The following is a 14,991-nucleotide window of genomic DNA, read 5'->3' as shown; positions in this document are numbered from 1 at the left end:
ATATTTAATAAATTCTTAATACATTTTTTTTTTTAATAGGCTGCTGACAGTTAGTCTCATAGGAGAAAATATATTAGATCCTATATGATAAATTGCAATTATAAATATGCCCATATGGTACTTATGCCTTTATGGATAATGTGTTCCATCACAGTAATATTCATTGGTCTATGTAGAATTGGCATGTTTACTTGGCAGATGTAGCGGGTTCAGCCCCTCTGATACACATGAAGCTGCATGGGCCCCAATCGTCCACAGCTTTATGGAAGGGAATTTTTGGCTTTTACATAAACAGTAATGACCTTGCAGCATTATGATGTTGGCTCTATTTCATCTCATCTAATACTAAAGTCTGGCAGCCCTCTTACATGGTAACGATTCATTAGAAAAAAAAAAAAATTTCATCCATGAACTAACACATGTAAAGCCTGCTACATATGGCCTGATCAGACCTATAAACTGTTGATCACGTGCACAATTGCACAACATCTTACACTATAGAGCCTCTTTTCACTCATTGTTTACAAAGTCAGCATGGCATGGCTACAGGCAATGGTGCCATTAATGCACATACTGACACGTACTTATTACTTTATTACTCTTAAGCCTCGTACACACGATCGGACTTCCAACCAACTTTTCCATGGGTTTTGGTTCTGAGCATGCTTGTTTGTACTTTGGATTTTAGTTGGACAGACTTGCATACACGCGATCGGATAAACTGACGTAACAGATTTGTTTCCCAACAATTGGTGAGCATGAACAGCCAACTTTTGTTGATAGTTAATTCAGTCAATAATTGTCTGATGGAGCATACACACTGTCAGATTATGCGACACAACACGTCCGTCAGACAAATATGGCCATAAAGTTGGATCGTGTGTACGAGCCTTTAGACAAAGATCCTTTGCCAGTATTAGAACACCCAGTTATCTAAATTTTAGGGCTGTTACTGATCAAAATTTTTCTGTTCGATTAATCGTTTTTATTTGTAATCAATTAATCGACTAATTTCGATTAATTATAACGCACATACATATCCAACTACTTTTAGCTGATCTCCTTGCAGTCTGATTCCCAGTGCAACTACCAACTGGAAAAATGGATAGCAGGATACAAAAAAACACACAAAGGCAGCGCTCGATGGGGATAGCATTAAAACTTATAGTCTTCAAGTAGGTAACCAAATAAATATTGCACTGGAGATAAAATCGATGTAGCTACATAAACTGTAAAAAAAATGCGAGTAATACCAAACGGTAGCAAAAGCAGTCATAAAAACTTGTAGCCAAGTATGATACTGGTATAAAAATGTGTACAACGATACCACTGCTGAATCCAGATGAGGAGAGGTTAACATCAGTCCGTCGGCATGTAGATGTCCCATGAAGGGAACTATCACAACTCCCAGTGGATGGCTGTAGAATCCCAGGTTGATAGAGGGAAGTGATAGAGGGAAGTGTAACAGCCCTTGCGTGTGGCAGATAGTACGGTCCCGCCGGCATGCAGATATGAAGGCACAGCAAAGGAGCCCCTCAGATGGACACGGCAAGCCCCGCCGGTGTCCGTGATGTTACTGGATCTCCGACGGAACTCCCCGAAGGCCCAGAAGCCGGTGGAGAGGGGAGTACCAATCAAAAGAATTTTAATCGATGAAAAAAAATTTGATCGATCAAAAAAATTAAAGATTAATCGATTAATTAAAAGTTAATTTGCACAGCCCTACTATATTTTTTTATGGATAGTTACATTTATGGATAAAGTTTTCTACTTCTAAATGTTTTATTTCTCAAATTTGACAGAGGAGTTTGCTTTATAATAAAAGGCATACATTTGGCGAACCAAAAAAAGTGCAAGCTATTGGTTGGAAATACAACTACGATTGGACTTAAACTAGGAAATTATGTGGACAAAAATTGTGTTTTTTTATCTCTGTGCCATTTAGTCCAAGCTGACCGAGCGGAGAACATCTATATGTTCTTAAAATATTATGGAAAATATAAACTTTTCCCCAGTGGAAGGAGGTATTGTTGCCTATGCAATTTATAAGCTGACATAGGTTTATCTGCCTGTGTTTGAGGTTGTGTTAATTGTTTACTAGATGCCACCTAAGTCGTCTGGGTCTCAAGACAGAGATTCATACTGATTTTACTGCCTGTCTATCTAGGCTATACATTCTTGACTTTGGAGGAAATGCACAAAATGTAAAAAAAATATGCTTTTCTAACAAATCAAATCTCTTTGTAACATTGAATGTATAACTTAACAGTGCTGTTTTTTATTTTATTAAAACAGATGCGCTCAACTCGGAAGGTTTCAGTGTGGCCAGTTGGCCTTGTTGGAGGAAGACGTTATGAACGGCCAGTTGTAGCAAATGGGAAAGTTGTGGGCTGGTACACCGGATGGAGAGCAGACAGACCATTTGCCATTGACATGGCTGGTAAGGAGCGAACAGAACACTTTAAACAGCATTATTGAAAATGTATTAAGGAAAAACTGCATATTGCCCATAGCAACAATGTTTTTACTTTCATACTTCCAGCTGCAATACATTCAGAAGCATATTAGAGGCTATGGATAAAGTATTTTCCTTATTTTGGAAGATTTCAATTACAAACAGAATCACTTAAATGTACTAATGGAAGTTTGTCCTAAGTTGTATGATTCTTCATAATTTATATTTTAATGTCAAAATCAATCTTGGACAAAATCTGTATCTTTACAATTCGGGTTTCTATAGTGTTTTCTGTTTGAATTCTTACAGATTAGAAAAATAAAAAAATATGGAATACTCTAAAATTGAAGTATATGGGGGCTTCAAACTTTAGCTTTGTGCTTTTAGCGAAGCTTCATATTTACGAAAGCATTACTTCATGCAAGCAGCTAAATAACTACTGATACATGTCAATAAGGAACTAAGATTTGTAATGATGTGCAGACAGTCTTATTATCCAAGCACACCTTTTCAGATGGCATTGTCGGATCATAAAGCTCCTGGAGGGGCAACTCAGCTTGGTAAGGAACACACCCACAATCTGCTGATTGGACAAGTTGACCCCTTGATATCAGAATATGTGCATACAGCAGATTCTGACTGGATCCTTATCTTACTTGTCCCCAGTCTGAGCCATGCTTGTGCAAGGATTACAGGGTAGAGATCGAGTATGCTTTTTAAACTGTTATATATTTTTTTACTATATGTATTCAATCATTATTTTACAACTAACCATTCCATAAATAAAAAAGGGTCTCCAGAGGGTTATATAAGGTGGAAAAAAAGCAACATCTGCATGCCTTGAGGCTCACTTTATGTGACTGAAGCTTCAGTGGAGCTGTCTGAACAGAGATGAGTCACTGCTTAGACTCTTTCTCTTGTGTTTATAAATTTCAGCTGGAGTTACTGAGCTCTGTAAGCAGAGTGATTTTGCCACAAAATGACTGATTTTGTCAAGGGAGAGATTTCACCATAGCAGAAACTCTGGCTTTTGCTACCACCACCACTAGGATCTACCCTTTTTCTTTTGAAGGTTTGACTTTTTTGGGGTGTATTTAGGGTAGCATAATTTTTTTTCTTTTTCGGGTTCTTTGCATCTGGATAGTTTTTATTTTTGTGTCTTTGAATGTAATGTTTGTGCTGTTCCTTTATTTTATATTATTTTTTATTTTACTGTCTTTCTTTTTTGGGGAAAAAATGTAAATGAATGAGGCTGATGAGAAATTCTGGCACAATAACTGGTCAATGATAGTGCGCATCCTTAAACATCCAGCACGCGCACTGGCAAAGACCTGCAGCATGACTGAGCAGGCGTGGGGTAGTCTCAAGCATGTGCACAGATGCAGCTGGGTTCTGGTATCTGAGACCTTGCTGAGACACATATGATCTGTGTGCATGTGAAGGAACCCCCTGCAGGTTTTTGCTAGAGCCTGCTACATGGCAGAGACCAGTGGCATGTTTGTGCACATGCAAAATCTTAAGGTGTTTCTGCCTTCTGGAATGTGAGGCGGCTTCAGAACATCATCAAGTAATTTTCACCTAGAGTAGGAATCAGGAATGCACTGCAGCACAGAAAAATATACAATTCTGTTAAAAATTAAATTAATACCCACTGACCTGCCCCCGTTGGAAAAACTGCTCAGACAGCCAGATCCCACTAAACTTGTCTCCACCTATTATGCAGCCCTAATGACTGACTTTAACCCCAGGTTTCACAAAGCTCAGGTAAAATGGACCTCTTTGGACATATCCCTGGTAGACGAGGACTGGTCTTTTTAGTGATACCTATAAAAATTCTGTTATTGCTTCCCGGGACCGCATCATACAGGTCAAAATTTTCCATCAAACCCACCTTCACTCTGGCTAGGTTACACAAGATGGGTCTCCTGCCCTCAGCTGCCTGTTTCCGCGGCTGTGGCCAGGAGGCCGATTTCTTACACTGCTTCTGGTCATGCCCAATAGTCCGGGACCTCTGGGAAGAAGTGGGTAATTTCATCTCATCGGCGCTAGGCCTCCCAAACATAATCCACCCCAGGAACTGCCTATTAGGCATTTTCGGCGAATTACACATATCATCACATGCCAAGAGACTGCTCCGTATACTCTTCTTCTATGTTAAAAACTTTATTTTACTGTCCTGAAAGGGCGCACAGAACTCTCTGAAATCCCTCTGGTTAAAACGTATTAATGACGCTATTTCACTGTATAAACGTACTTTTGTACTCCAGAAACTGAACAAAACCTTCCACAAAATTTGGGGTAGATGGTTGGCTAGTCCGCTAGCCCTCTCCCAGCACTGATTGTACTACTCTTGCTTGACAATTGATGGGCCATGCCTCAGGGATCTCTAATGTCTGGACCTCCGCTTTTGCTATATCCCGGTATTATACCTGAGCCTTTTACCACTGTGCCTACTTTATATTTTGCACTGATGTCAGTTTATTTTTCTATGTTTGAGTGTATTCACTGACGTTTATGACCATGTTGTCTGGTGGTATCGTTGTTGTTTTTTTGTATGTTTCTTTCTGTTTGATGGTTTGTCTTAAACCTAATAAAAATATCTTTAAACAAATATTAAATAAATAAACACATTTTCAATTATGTAAGAGGAAATGGGGAGAAAACAGAAGAAAATAGCTGTCATATTGGGTGAAGGTATGCTTTAAAGCGGAAGTAAACCCATCGATTTAACAGTTTCAAAAAGCAGTTACATTTCCGGCATGCCGGGATTGTTAACTGTCACATTGGTTGTGCTCTCAACCAAACTGTCAAACCATCCAATGGCTGGTGTCATAACTGATCACATGTGCAGCACCATGGCAGTTAAAGATTAAACATAGGCCAAGATGGCAGCTTCCTTGGCTGAAAATGATAGGTGGATTTACTTCCACTTTAACTTTACTTTCCACATATTGCATTTGGACAAAATGGTGAGATTTCACCAAAATCGCTCAGGTTTTATTGAAAACAATGGGAAATGAGAACTCTCCATTTTACTAACCCCAAGCAGTAAGACGATAGTGGAAAATGTAAAAAGATGCCCAAAATGCCACTAGCTGGCTGGGTAGAAGACTAAGGTGATAGGAGCTGGGGCAAACTATAGCGCTGCCAGAACTACACAATATAGTTATTACTGTTTAATGGTTTGACTATACTATAGTATAGTATATAGTATAGTATACTATATACTATACTATAGCATGCACAAGCTAATAACTGCCACTTGAAATACAACCACTGTAACTAAGGATAAGTTGTATTAGTAATATTCTACACATTTAATAATATTATCCCTGTATACAAAATATATGTTTTGTTGAAAGGGAAAATTTATTTAAATCATTAAATGGATTCACAAAATGTTTTTATGCATTCAAGACTAATGATACTGACATAGATGAAATGTAGGAAACCTTTATTATGTTATTACTGTCATATTTATGTGAGTCATTGTGTGTATGATGTGTGGGCGCTCCTGTACCTGATGTAAAGCATTAATATACAGTATACATCATGCTTATTATCATAAGAATGAATACTACAAAGAATGGAGTTTTACGCTACTCCCGTCAACCACGTTTGCTTTGTAGTGAATAAGCTGGAAAAAAATGAAGCACGCCTTTTTTTATTATCTTGGCAACATCCAGTGGAAAGCAAAATGCAGATCATGACATTTTTAGGTGCCGTTGATCTCTGACATAGAAGTGACACAATCTGACCTGTTGTATAAATAAGGCTCAGCCTGACAACTGGTGGGTTTTATTAAAAAGTAGTATTAGGTACCTTTAGAAGTCCAACATGCCAGCAGGAAATTGGCTATACTCCTCTGGATGTTCATTCAAAAGGTGAACCATAGCTCCACAGAATCTCATTGTTGGCAAGTCTTAAAAAGAACACATACAAATACCTCAAACAATATAACAAACAGGTAAGCCCTGAAGCTTTTTTAACTGGTAAATATGCGATGATGGTGCCTCCACTACTGTTCGAAGAGAAATGAGGGTTTGAATTCTTGAATCAGGCCCCTATTGGACCTTGAGCATGTCAGCTATTTCTACTACTGCTGGTACTACCTCTATTGGTGTAAAACTATATGGCAGTAATAATATCACTAAATTTGATTAGCTATAATATATATATATATATATAATATATATACACACAGTACAGACCAAAAGTTTGGACACACCTTCTCATTCAAAGAGTTTTCTTTATTTTCATGACTATGAAAATTGTAGATTCACACTGAAGGCATCAAAACTATGAATTAACACATGTGGAATTATGCATAACAAAAAAGTGTAAAACAACTGAAAATATATTTCATATTCTAGGTTCTTCAAAGTAGCCACCTTTTGCTTTGATTACTGCTTTGCACACTCTTGGCATTCTCTTGATGAGCTTCAAGAGGTAGTCACCTGGCGCAGCACCCCATTACTCTCCTTCTTGGTCAAATAGCCCTTACACAGCCTGGAGGTGTGTTTGGGGTCATTGTCCTGTTGAAAAATAAATGATGGTCCAACTAAACGCAAACCGGATGGAATAGCATGCCGCTGCAAGATGCTGTGGTAGCCATGCTGGTTCAGTATGCCTTCAATTTTGAATAAATCCCCAACAGTGTCACCAGCAAAGCACCCCCACACCATCAGACCTCCTCCTCCATGCTTCACGGTGGGAACCAGGCATGTAGAGTCCATCCGTTCACCTTTTCTGCGTCGCACAAAGACACGGGGGTTGGAACCAAAGATCTCAAGTTTGGACTCATCAGACCAAAGCACAGATTTCCACTGGTCTAATGTCCATTCCTTGTGTTATTTAGCCCAAACAAGTCTCTTCTGCTTGTTGCCTTTCTTTAGCAGTGGTTTCCTAGCAGATATTCTACCATGAAGGCCTGATTCACACAGTCTCCTCTTAACAGTTCTAGAGATGTGTCTGCTGCAAAAGGTGGCTACTTTGAAGAACCTAGAATATGAAATATATTTTCAGTTGTTTCACACTTTTTTGTTATGTATAATGCCACATGTGTTAATTCATAGTTTTGATGCCTTCAGTGTGAATCTACAATTTTCATGGTCATGAAAATAAAGAAAACTCTTTGAATGAGAAGGTGTGTCCAAACTTTTGGTCTGTACTGTATATATATATATATATATATATATATATATATATATATATATATATATATATATAGATATATAGATATACACACACACACACACACACATACATACACGCACACAAAATAATATGCTAGATACAGCCAATTGCCTGTATGCAGCAAAATGGGACATACAGTTAGGTCCATATACAGTATATTTGGACACAATTTTCATACTTTTGGCTCTGTATGTCACCGGAATAAAATTAAAACAAGACAATCCAAATGAATTTGAAGTGCAGACTTTCAGCTTTAATCCAAGGGGATGAACATATATATCATCAAGTACACATTTTAGGAACTGCAACCATTTTTATACACAGTCCCCCCATTTTCAGGGGCTCAAATGTAATTGGACAAATTAATATAATCATAAATAAAATGTTCATTTGAATTGTTTTGTTGAAAATCTTTTACTGGCAATGACTGCCTGAAGTCTGGAACCCATGGACATTACCAAAGACTGGGTTTCCTCCTTTCTGATGCTTTGCCAGGCTCTAACTGCAGCTGTCTTTAGTTGTTTTTTGTTTGTGGGTCTTTCGGGCTTTAGTTTTGCCTTCAGCAAGCAAAATGCATGCTCAATTGGGTTGAGATCAGGTGATTGACTCTGCCATTGCTGAATATTCCACTTACTTTCCTTCAAAAACTCCTGGGTTGTGTTTGCAGTCAACTTTGCTGCATTTGGCTGAATCTGGGCTGACAGTATATCTCTAAACACAGCAGAATTAATCCAGCTGCTTCTGTCTTCTGTAACATCATCAATAAATCAGTGACACAGACCCAGTGCCACTGGAGGCCATGCATGTCCATGCCATCACACTGCCTCCACCATGTTTTAGAGATGACATTGTGTGCTTTGAAACATGAACTGTTCCAAACCTTCTCCACACTTTTCCTTCCCATCATTCTGGTACAGATTAATCTTAGTTCCATCTGCCCAAAGAATACTTTTCCAGAACTGGTCTGGCTTTTTTAGATGTTTTTTGGCAAAGTCTAATCTGGCTTTTCCAAAGTTCTCTGGCTTTTAAATGGTTTGGACCTTGTGGCGAAGCCTCTGTAGTTGCTCTTGTGAAGTCTTTTGATTGTAGACATTGACAATGACATTTCCACCTCCTGGAGAGTGTCCTTCACTTGTCTGGTGTGTTGTGAATCGCTTTTTCTTTACCATAGTGAGGATCCTATGATCATCCACCACTGTTGTCTTCTGGGGATGTCCAGGCCTTTTTATGTTGCTGAGCTCAATAGTGCATTGTTATTTCCTCAGAATGTACCAAATTTTTGATTTGGCCACTCCTAATGTTGTTGATACCTGATGAATTGGTTTCATTTTTGAATTCTTACAATGGTCTGTTTCACTTGCATGGACAGCGCCTTTGAATGCATGATGTAAGTTCACAGCAATAGATTCCAGATGCAAATACCACACTTAGAATTAACTCCAGACCTTTTACCTGCTTAATTGATTAAGAAATAATGAATGAGTAGCCCACACCTGGCCATGAAACAGCTTTTGATTAAATTGTCCAATTACTTTTGGTCCTTTGAAAAAGGGGGAGGGCTATTCTTAAGAGCTGTAATTCCTAAACCCTTATTCCAATTTGGATGTACATACCCTCAAATTAAACCTGAGTGTGTGCACTTTCAGACCATGTGCATTATATAACTATAGCTTGAATATATTTTGGTATATATCCATGCCTGTGTCCAAATATATATAGATCTAACTGTATAACTACATGGTAGTAAGTGAGAGGAATTTTGTTCTGAGGTCTGCAAAAATATATACAAGTTTGTGATCTTTAAGAACCTCTAGTCAAGGGATAGAGGGAGGGAATGTAAGGTATTGGGGCGGTAGGGAGCTCAATGTTGGATATGATCGGTAATACATAGGGGGCAAAAGGGGCAGTGAAGAGCAGTGGGATACAACTTAGGAGGGAGGGGTAGGAAAATTGGAAAATTAGTACAGGAGAGTAGAAAGAAAATGGAGAAAAGAAAGAAAGGAGAGACAAAAATACTACCCACTATTTTTAAACTTAATAAGGCTTCTACAGGGTTCTCTATGAGGGGTCTGTTAAAGAGAGTATAGATTAATTGATAGGCATGAGACCAAAAGCCTTTGAAGTGCTTGGGGAAGGGGGAGAGGTATCCAGAGATGACATGTGAGAGTCTAGAAGGGACTAAATATCATCTCATTAGTATTTTGTAATTGTTTTTAATGCCCAGAATATATATTGAGCTTGTTGTGGTGTTTAGCTAATTATCCTGCCAATCCTCTTAGGAGATGGTTATCTCTAGTTGTCTTTCCAAGTTGATGGTATGTTTGGGTGGAAAGGGAAAGCTAGAAGGTAATAATTATAAAGTGGAGATAATATCTGGAGTATGGGTTTCCTTAGAGAAATTTGTTTCAAACAGTCAAAGCATTTTCAGTATTTTTAAGTAAAGATGATACCTAATGTTTTATTTTCACATATTGGACATTTTCTGCCACAGGGATGGTATATGAGTCCTTAAGTGATTCCATACAAGACCTGAGGGTCTGAGGTGATCACATGTTGGCATGTCACCACCAAACAAAGCTCATGGGAGAGTCCTTGATAGAGGTAAATAGGGGGTGTCCTAAAAAAATATTAACAAAAGGTTAAGTTTGAGAATTTTAACTACGCTAACACATCAATGTAACGTACATTGCCTGATGCAAAAAGTTGAATATTGTGAGTGAATTTTTAAATGATTGAGTGATGACAATATCACACTAGTGGAACCCTACCTTTCTCGTCTATATATGCATTGAGGTGATTCCATATTGCAAGAGGGGTGGAGAAGTGGAGTGGCTTACTAAGGAGAGAACCAACAACTGACCACTCATGAGAATGGGAGGGGGGGCAATATCATTTTATGATTTGGTAAGTTGTTGTCTGATGGGAGTGGGTCGGATGTGACACACAGCGGTGGGGGATTTCTTGGTGATGCCTTCCCAGTAGAATAACACTTGTGTTTATACATCTGCATAGAAACAGTTTTTAAAAACCTTTATTGGACTTTTGTTTGCACTATTGATTTGTCTTATTTTTGGATCACGCATTTGGTTGTGATTTTTGCGCTACTGTGGATTTACATTTATTTTTACATTTGTTTTCTGTACTTTCACTTGTTTGATGGACAATGGACATTATTTAAAGTAGCAGCATGCAGGTTGCATTATAATAATTCAGTTTTCATATTTGAGGTATTAGGAGCGCGGGGGATTTACACTTAATTTTTTCTTAGACTAAGGCAAACTAAACAATGATAAATATAAAGACATTTGGAAAAAAAGAACAAAAAATCATGGGAAGATTCAAATTCTACATATTCTCTAGTTGGCCACCTATACAATTCTCAAAATTTGAGAAAAATCCTAACAGCAGGAACGCAATGGCTATTACTTCCACAAAGTCAATAATTATATACAGTAGTATATTGTTCTCAATGAGTTGTTCTAGAATAATACATCTGATTGCATGAGTTTTCACTCCCTGTGCTGCGAAACAAACTCTGTTGCTAGCAGTTGTCTTCAGAAGTCACCTAATTAGTTGAATAAAAACCCAACCGTTTACAATTTAAGTGCCATGTAATCTGGATATACTGTAAATACATTTGCTGCATCTAGAAGGATCCAGATTTTATTTTAACTGAACATAGCTAAGCAGAATTATAAAGACCAAAAAGATATCAAAATAAATGCAGGGTTAAAGTAATACTAAAATTATATATCTATATATCTATATATATATCTATCTATATATATATCTATATATATATATCTATATCTATATCTATATCTATATATCTATATCTATATATCTATATCTATATCTATATCTATATATATATATATATATATATATATATATTTTTTTTTTTTTTTTTTCCTTTAAAATAAAAAAAGAGTGTATACTTGATTGATCTGTGCAATGGTATTGCCGTGTGCTAAGGGGCACCCATGCAGGTACGCTCCTGAGCGCAAGTAAGCCGCCCACTCCCACCTCACAGGAGTTTGACTATGGTTCCCACTGCTGCCTGTGCCTTTTGTGAAATCAGAAAGTGGAGGAGCAGTGCTGCAGCCAGGACAATGCTGAATCTGTGAAAATAGTCGGGGGGAGGGCTAGGACAGGTAGCGGAGTGATTTTTTAAGGTTTTTAGAACGACGGTAAGTTCCCGGAGAAAAAACAATCAGGATTTAGTTATATTAAAGTTATCCCAATCTCAAATGCCCTCCAGGGTACACTTATTTAAAAAAGATATAGCAAAGTCACATGTCTGCCTAGAGAAGTTGTCTCATTAAAACTATAACCGCTAACCCTTTTCGTTAGCAAGATCTAAAAGATGGATTGGGGGCAAGAAGGAGAGAGCCAAATTCAGGGTAATTCTAGAGAGCAACCTTCTTTATTATGCAACGGACATGAAACTAGGCTGGAGTTTTGCCCTTAGCAGGAGAACTCAAAACCAAGAAACTGAATATCTGAGAATGGCACAGCCAGACCTTAGTCCAGCTAAGAACTTGTACCAAGACTTGTAAGTTTTTTAATTTTTTTAAATGTTTTAAAGGCATTACGGTCATGATCACTTATCCTTATTCCAGCACCTAGGTGTTGGCTGTTGCTTTAACCTGCATTGCTCCTGATCAAGCCTCCAATTTGTCTGCCTTGCTTTGTGCTTGGATTTCCCTGTATATATGACCCATATTGGATATTGGACTATTTCCTGAACTCAGCCTGCCTTATTACCTAGACTGTCATTGGATTGGATATTGGACTATCTCCTGAACTCTGCCTGCCTTTACCTGGACAGTCTTAGAACCATGCTATCTGTCCGCTAAACTGCACGTAGTCTGTTGTTAGTGTCTGCCCTAGTGTGGTGGTCAGGCACTATAGCATTGTGTATAAGTCCTGGGGGCTACCAAGTACCGGTAGGCCTGCTTGTTTTAAGGAAAATGGGGTGTGACAGACTCACCCGGGAAATCCCCGGACCCTCTTATGTCTAAAATCATCCTATGACCCTGCTATTGTGTGAAGATGTCCTGTGTTTACACTTATGATAATGTGTATTGTATAGCATGAGACGTGACGTCTACTCTGAAAGATCATATCTATGAGTCGCCCAGTCTGGGTAAATGATTAGATAATTGGCTCATGTTAATTAATTTATGTTCTGGTTACCTCCTCTTTAAGCTGTATATAAGGTTGTATTCTTGGTTCTATTAAACACTCCATGTTCAGCAGACAAACAAGTCTTGTCTCGTTGTTTGCTTGTGAGCAGCTGGAATATCTGATATCTATATCCATACTGATAGGAAGCGGTATATGATGGAAGCACTCAAACGGAGTGTGGGACATTCCGTTACAGGGGGCTACTATAGGTGAAGCACACAGTAGCTAGCTATAGTGTCTGACCACCTGCATTGAGGTAGACGTGACATTTGTGACAACCACAATACACAGACAGCTAGATCGCCTCAAAAGCAGAAAAGAAAAACATTCCAGAGCATAAGGTCTCCACACGTTCGTTTTATAACTGTCTGTACAAAGGGTAGCCATTATGTAAAAAAAAAAACACCTAATACTTGCAAATACTGAAAATAATATAAAACAAGCACGTGGCAAACAACCAAACATCTTGGAATACTGCAAATATTTTCTGAGAGGGCCTGTAAACTAACAGCATTTACATTCTGACTCATAATTATGAGAAAAGTACTACAGAGTCCATTCTTATATAAAAAATGTGTAGAAGCAACAGACTAGTAAAGTATACCCTTGTTCACAGTACAACAGAACAACTACATCTGTAATAGTCTATAGACATGTGCACACTGAAATATTTTGTTTCGGAATTTTGTTTTCGTCCGAAAAATTAATTTATATAGTTACTCCCGAAATTCGTTTTTATTTATTTCGATTTTCGTTTAAAAAATGCATTCGTCCAAAAATCCAAATTAATTAAGGTTGAATCTGTCATTGAAGGCTTATGGTGTCTGTCGAATTCAATGGAATCTTTAAAAAAAAAAAAAAAAAAAGATTAGACGGAGCAACGAAACTGTACATTTCCGGTCGAATGTTCCGCCTACAAGCTATAGAAGAATTCTAATGTTGTATGACTAATAATAATTATAGTTATTAATTATTACTAGTCAACCAACATTAGAATTCTTCTATAGCCTATGGGCCGAGCATTTCACCATAAATGTCCGCTTGCTGCGATCGTATGTTTTTAGCTACTTCGTTGAATCTTCATGTCTCTCTATGTCAAATCTTTTCTCTCTATGTTGACTCTTTTTCATGTCTCTATAATGTCGAATCTTTTCTCTTTATGTTAAAACGATAACGAAAATACCTGAAATTTGGACGAAAATGCATTCGGACGAAAACGAATGCACATGTCTAATAATCTATCAATAATAATTTGTGAGGGTGCTACTGCCAATGGATTCAGCCAACCTTGCCATATGCCATTTCTTGGGAAAATTCCTGTGATAGTAAGTGTTTTTTCACGAATAAGAATGGTATTGACCAACTGGATCTACTGCGTGCACATTTGAGATTTTGCAGATAGCCAAAACCTCATTATGAATTTTTTGGTTTAGTATAGCAGCCAAATAAAAGTTATATAAATAGGAGGAGGATATAGCTCCTCATTAAGGCTTCCCAGCAAGCACGTTAGCGGATCCGCTGCCAATTGAACTTGATAAATATGATTAATGGTAAAAAAAAAAACAGGGAAATATCCTAAATGAGTGAGATATTGTAACTAACATATAAATGGAATCTCCAGGATGAACTTGACATTTAGGGGAAATGGGGTCTCCTGCCTACTCCATGTGTGAAGCTGTAATGGAGTGCAATAAGTGCGGTGCAGAATAAAGAGGTGGAACAATTTTTGGGCTGCTGATATCGACACAGGAGGACCAGCCGCAAGTATCTGTTCCCATTTTGCTCCATCAATAGGACCAACATTCCTTTCCCATTTCCCTTAACAGGGCAGAAGATCAGGGGCCTGAAAGTCAATAAATCTGCATAAATCCTATATATAATACCCTTTTCTTCTGGTTCAGTAAAAATGGATTTAAGAAAAGGGCATTCAGTTAAGCGTATGGAGTATTGTCTGCCTTGACTAGAGACAGTGTGATGGGGCATATTGATAATGGTAATTTCTTAGTAATGGAAATTCTGCCAGCAACTGGTCATAGGATTTCAGCCCAAAGTCATCAAATAGTTGGGAAATATATTTAACTCCAGCAGCTATCCACACAGAGAGGCCATCATGTTTAGCCAGCTCTATATAGAATCGGTTACACCAAATA

General features: G+C 37.9%; 1 protein-coding gene across 1 annotated transcript in view; it reads left to right on the top strand.

The window, feature by feature from the left end:
- The window catches only part of B3GAT2 (beta-1,3-glucuronyltransferase 2), a 204,845-nt gene that overhangs the window by 140,154 nt on the left and 49,700 nt on the right, over positions 1 to 14,991 (top strand). The window contains 1 exon segment of the mRNA XM_040349921.1: positions 2,296 to 2,440. Coding sequence (XP_040205855.1) covers positions 2,296 to 2,440 — 145 coding nt within the window.

Source organism: Rana temporaria, chromosome 4 (assembly GCF_905171775.1).
Source record: "Rana temporaria chromosome 4, aRanTem1.1, whole genome shotgun sequence".
NCBI lineage: Eukaryota > Metazoa > Chordata > Amphibia > Anura > Ranidae > Rana > Rana temporaria.
The sequence above is the reverse complement of the archived record's forward strand: the minus strand, read 5'-3'. Positions and strand labels throughout refer to the sequence as shown.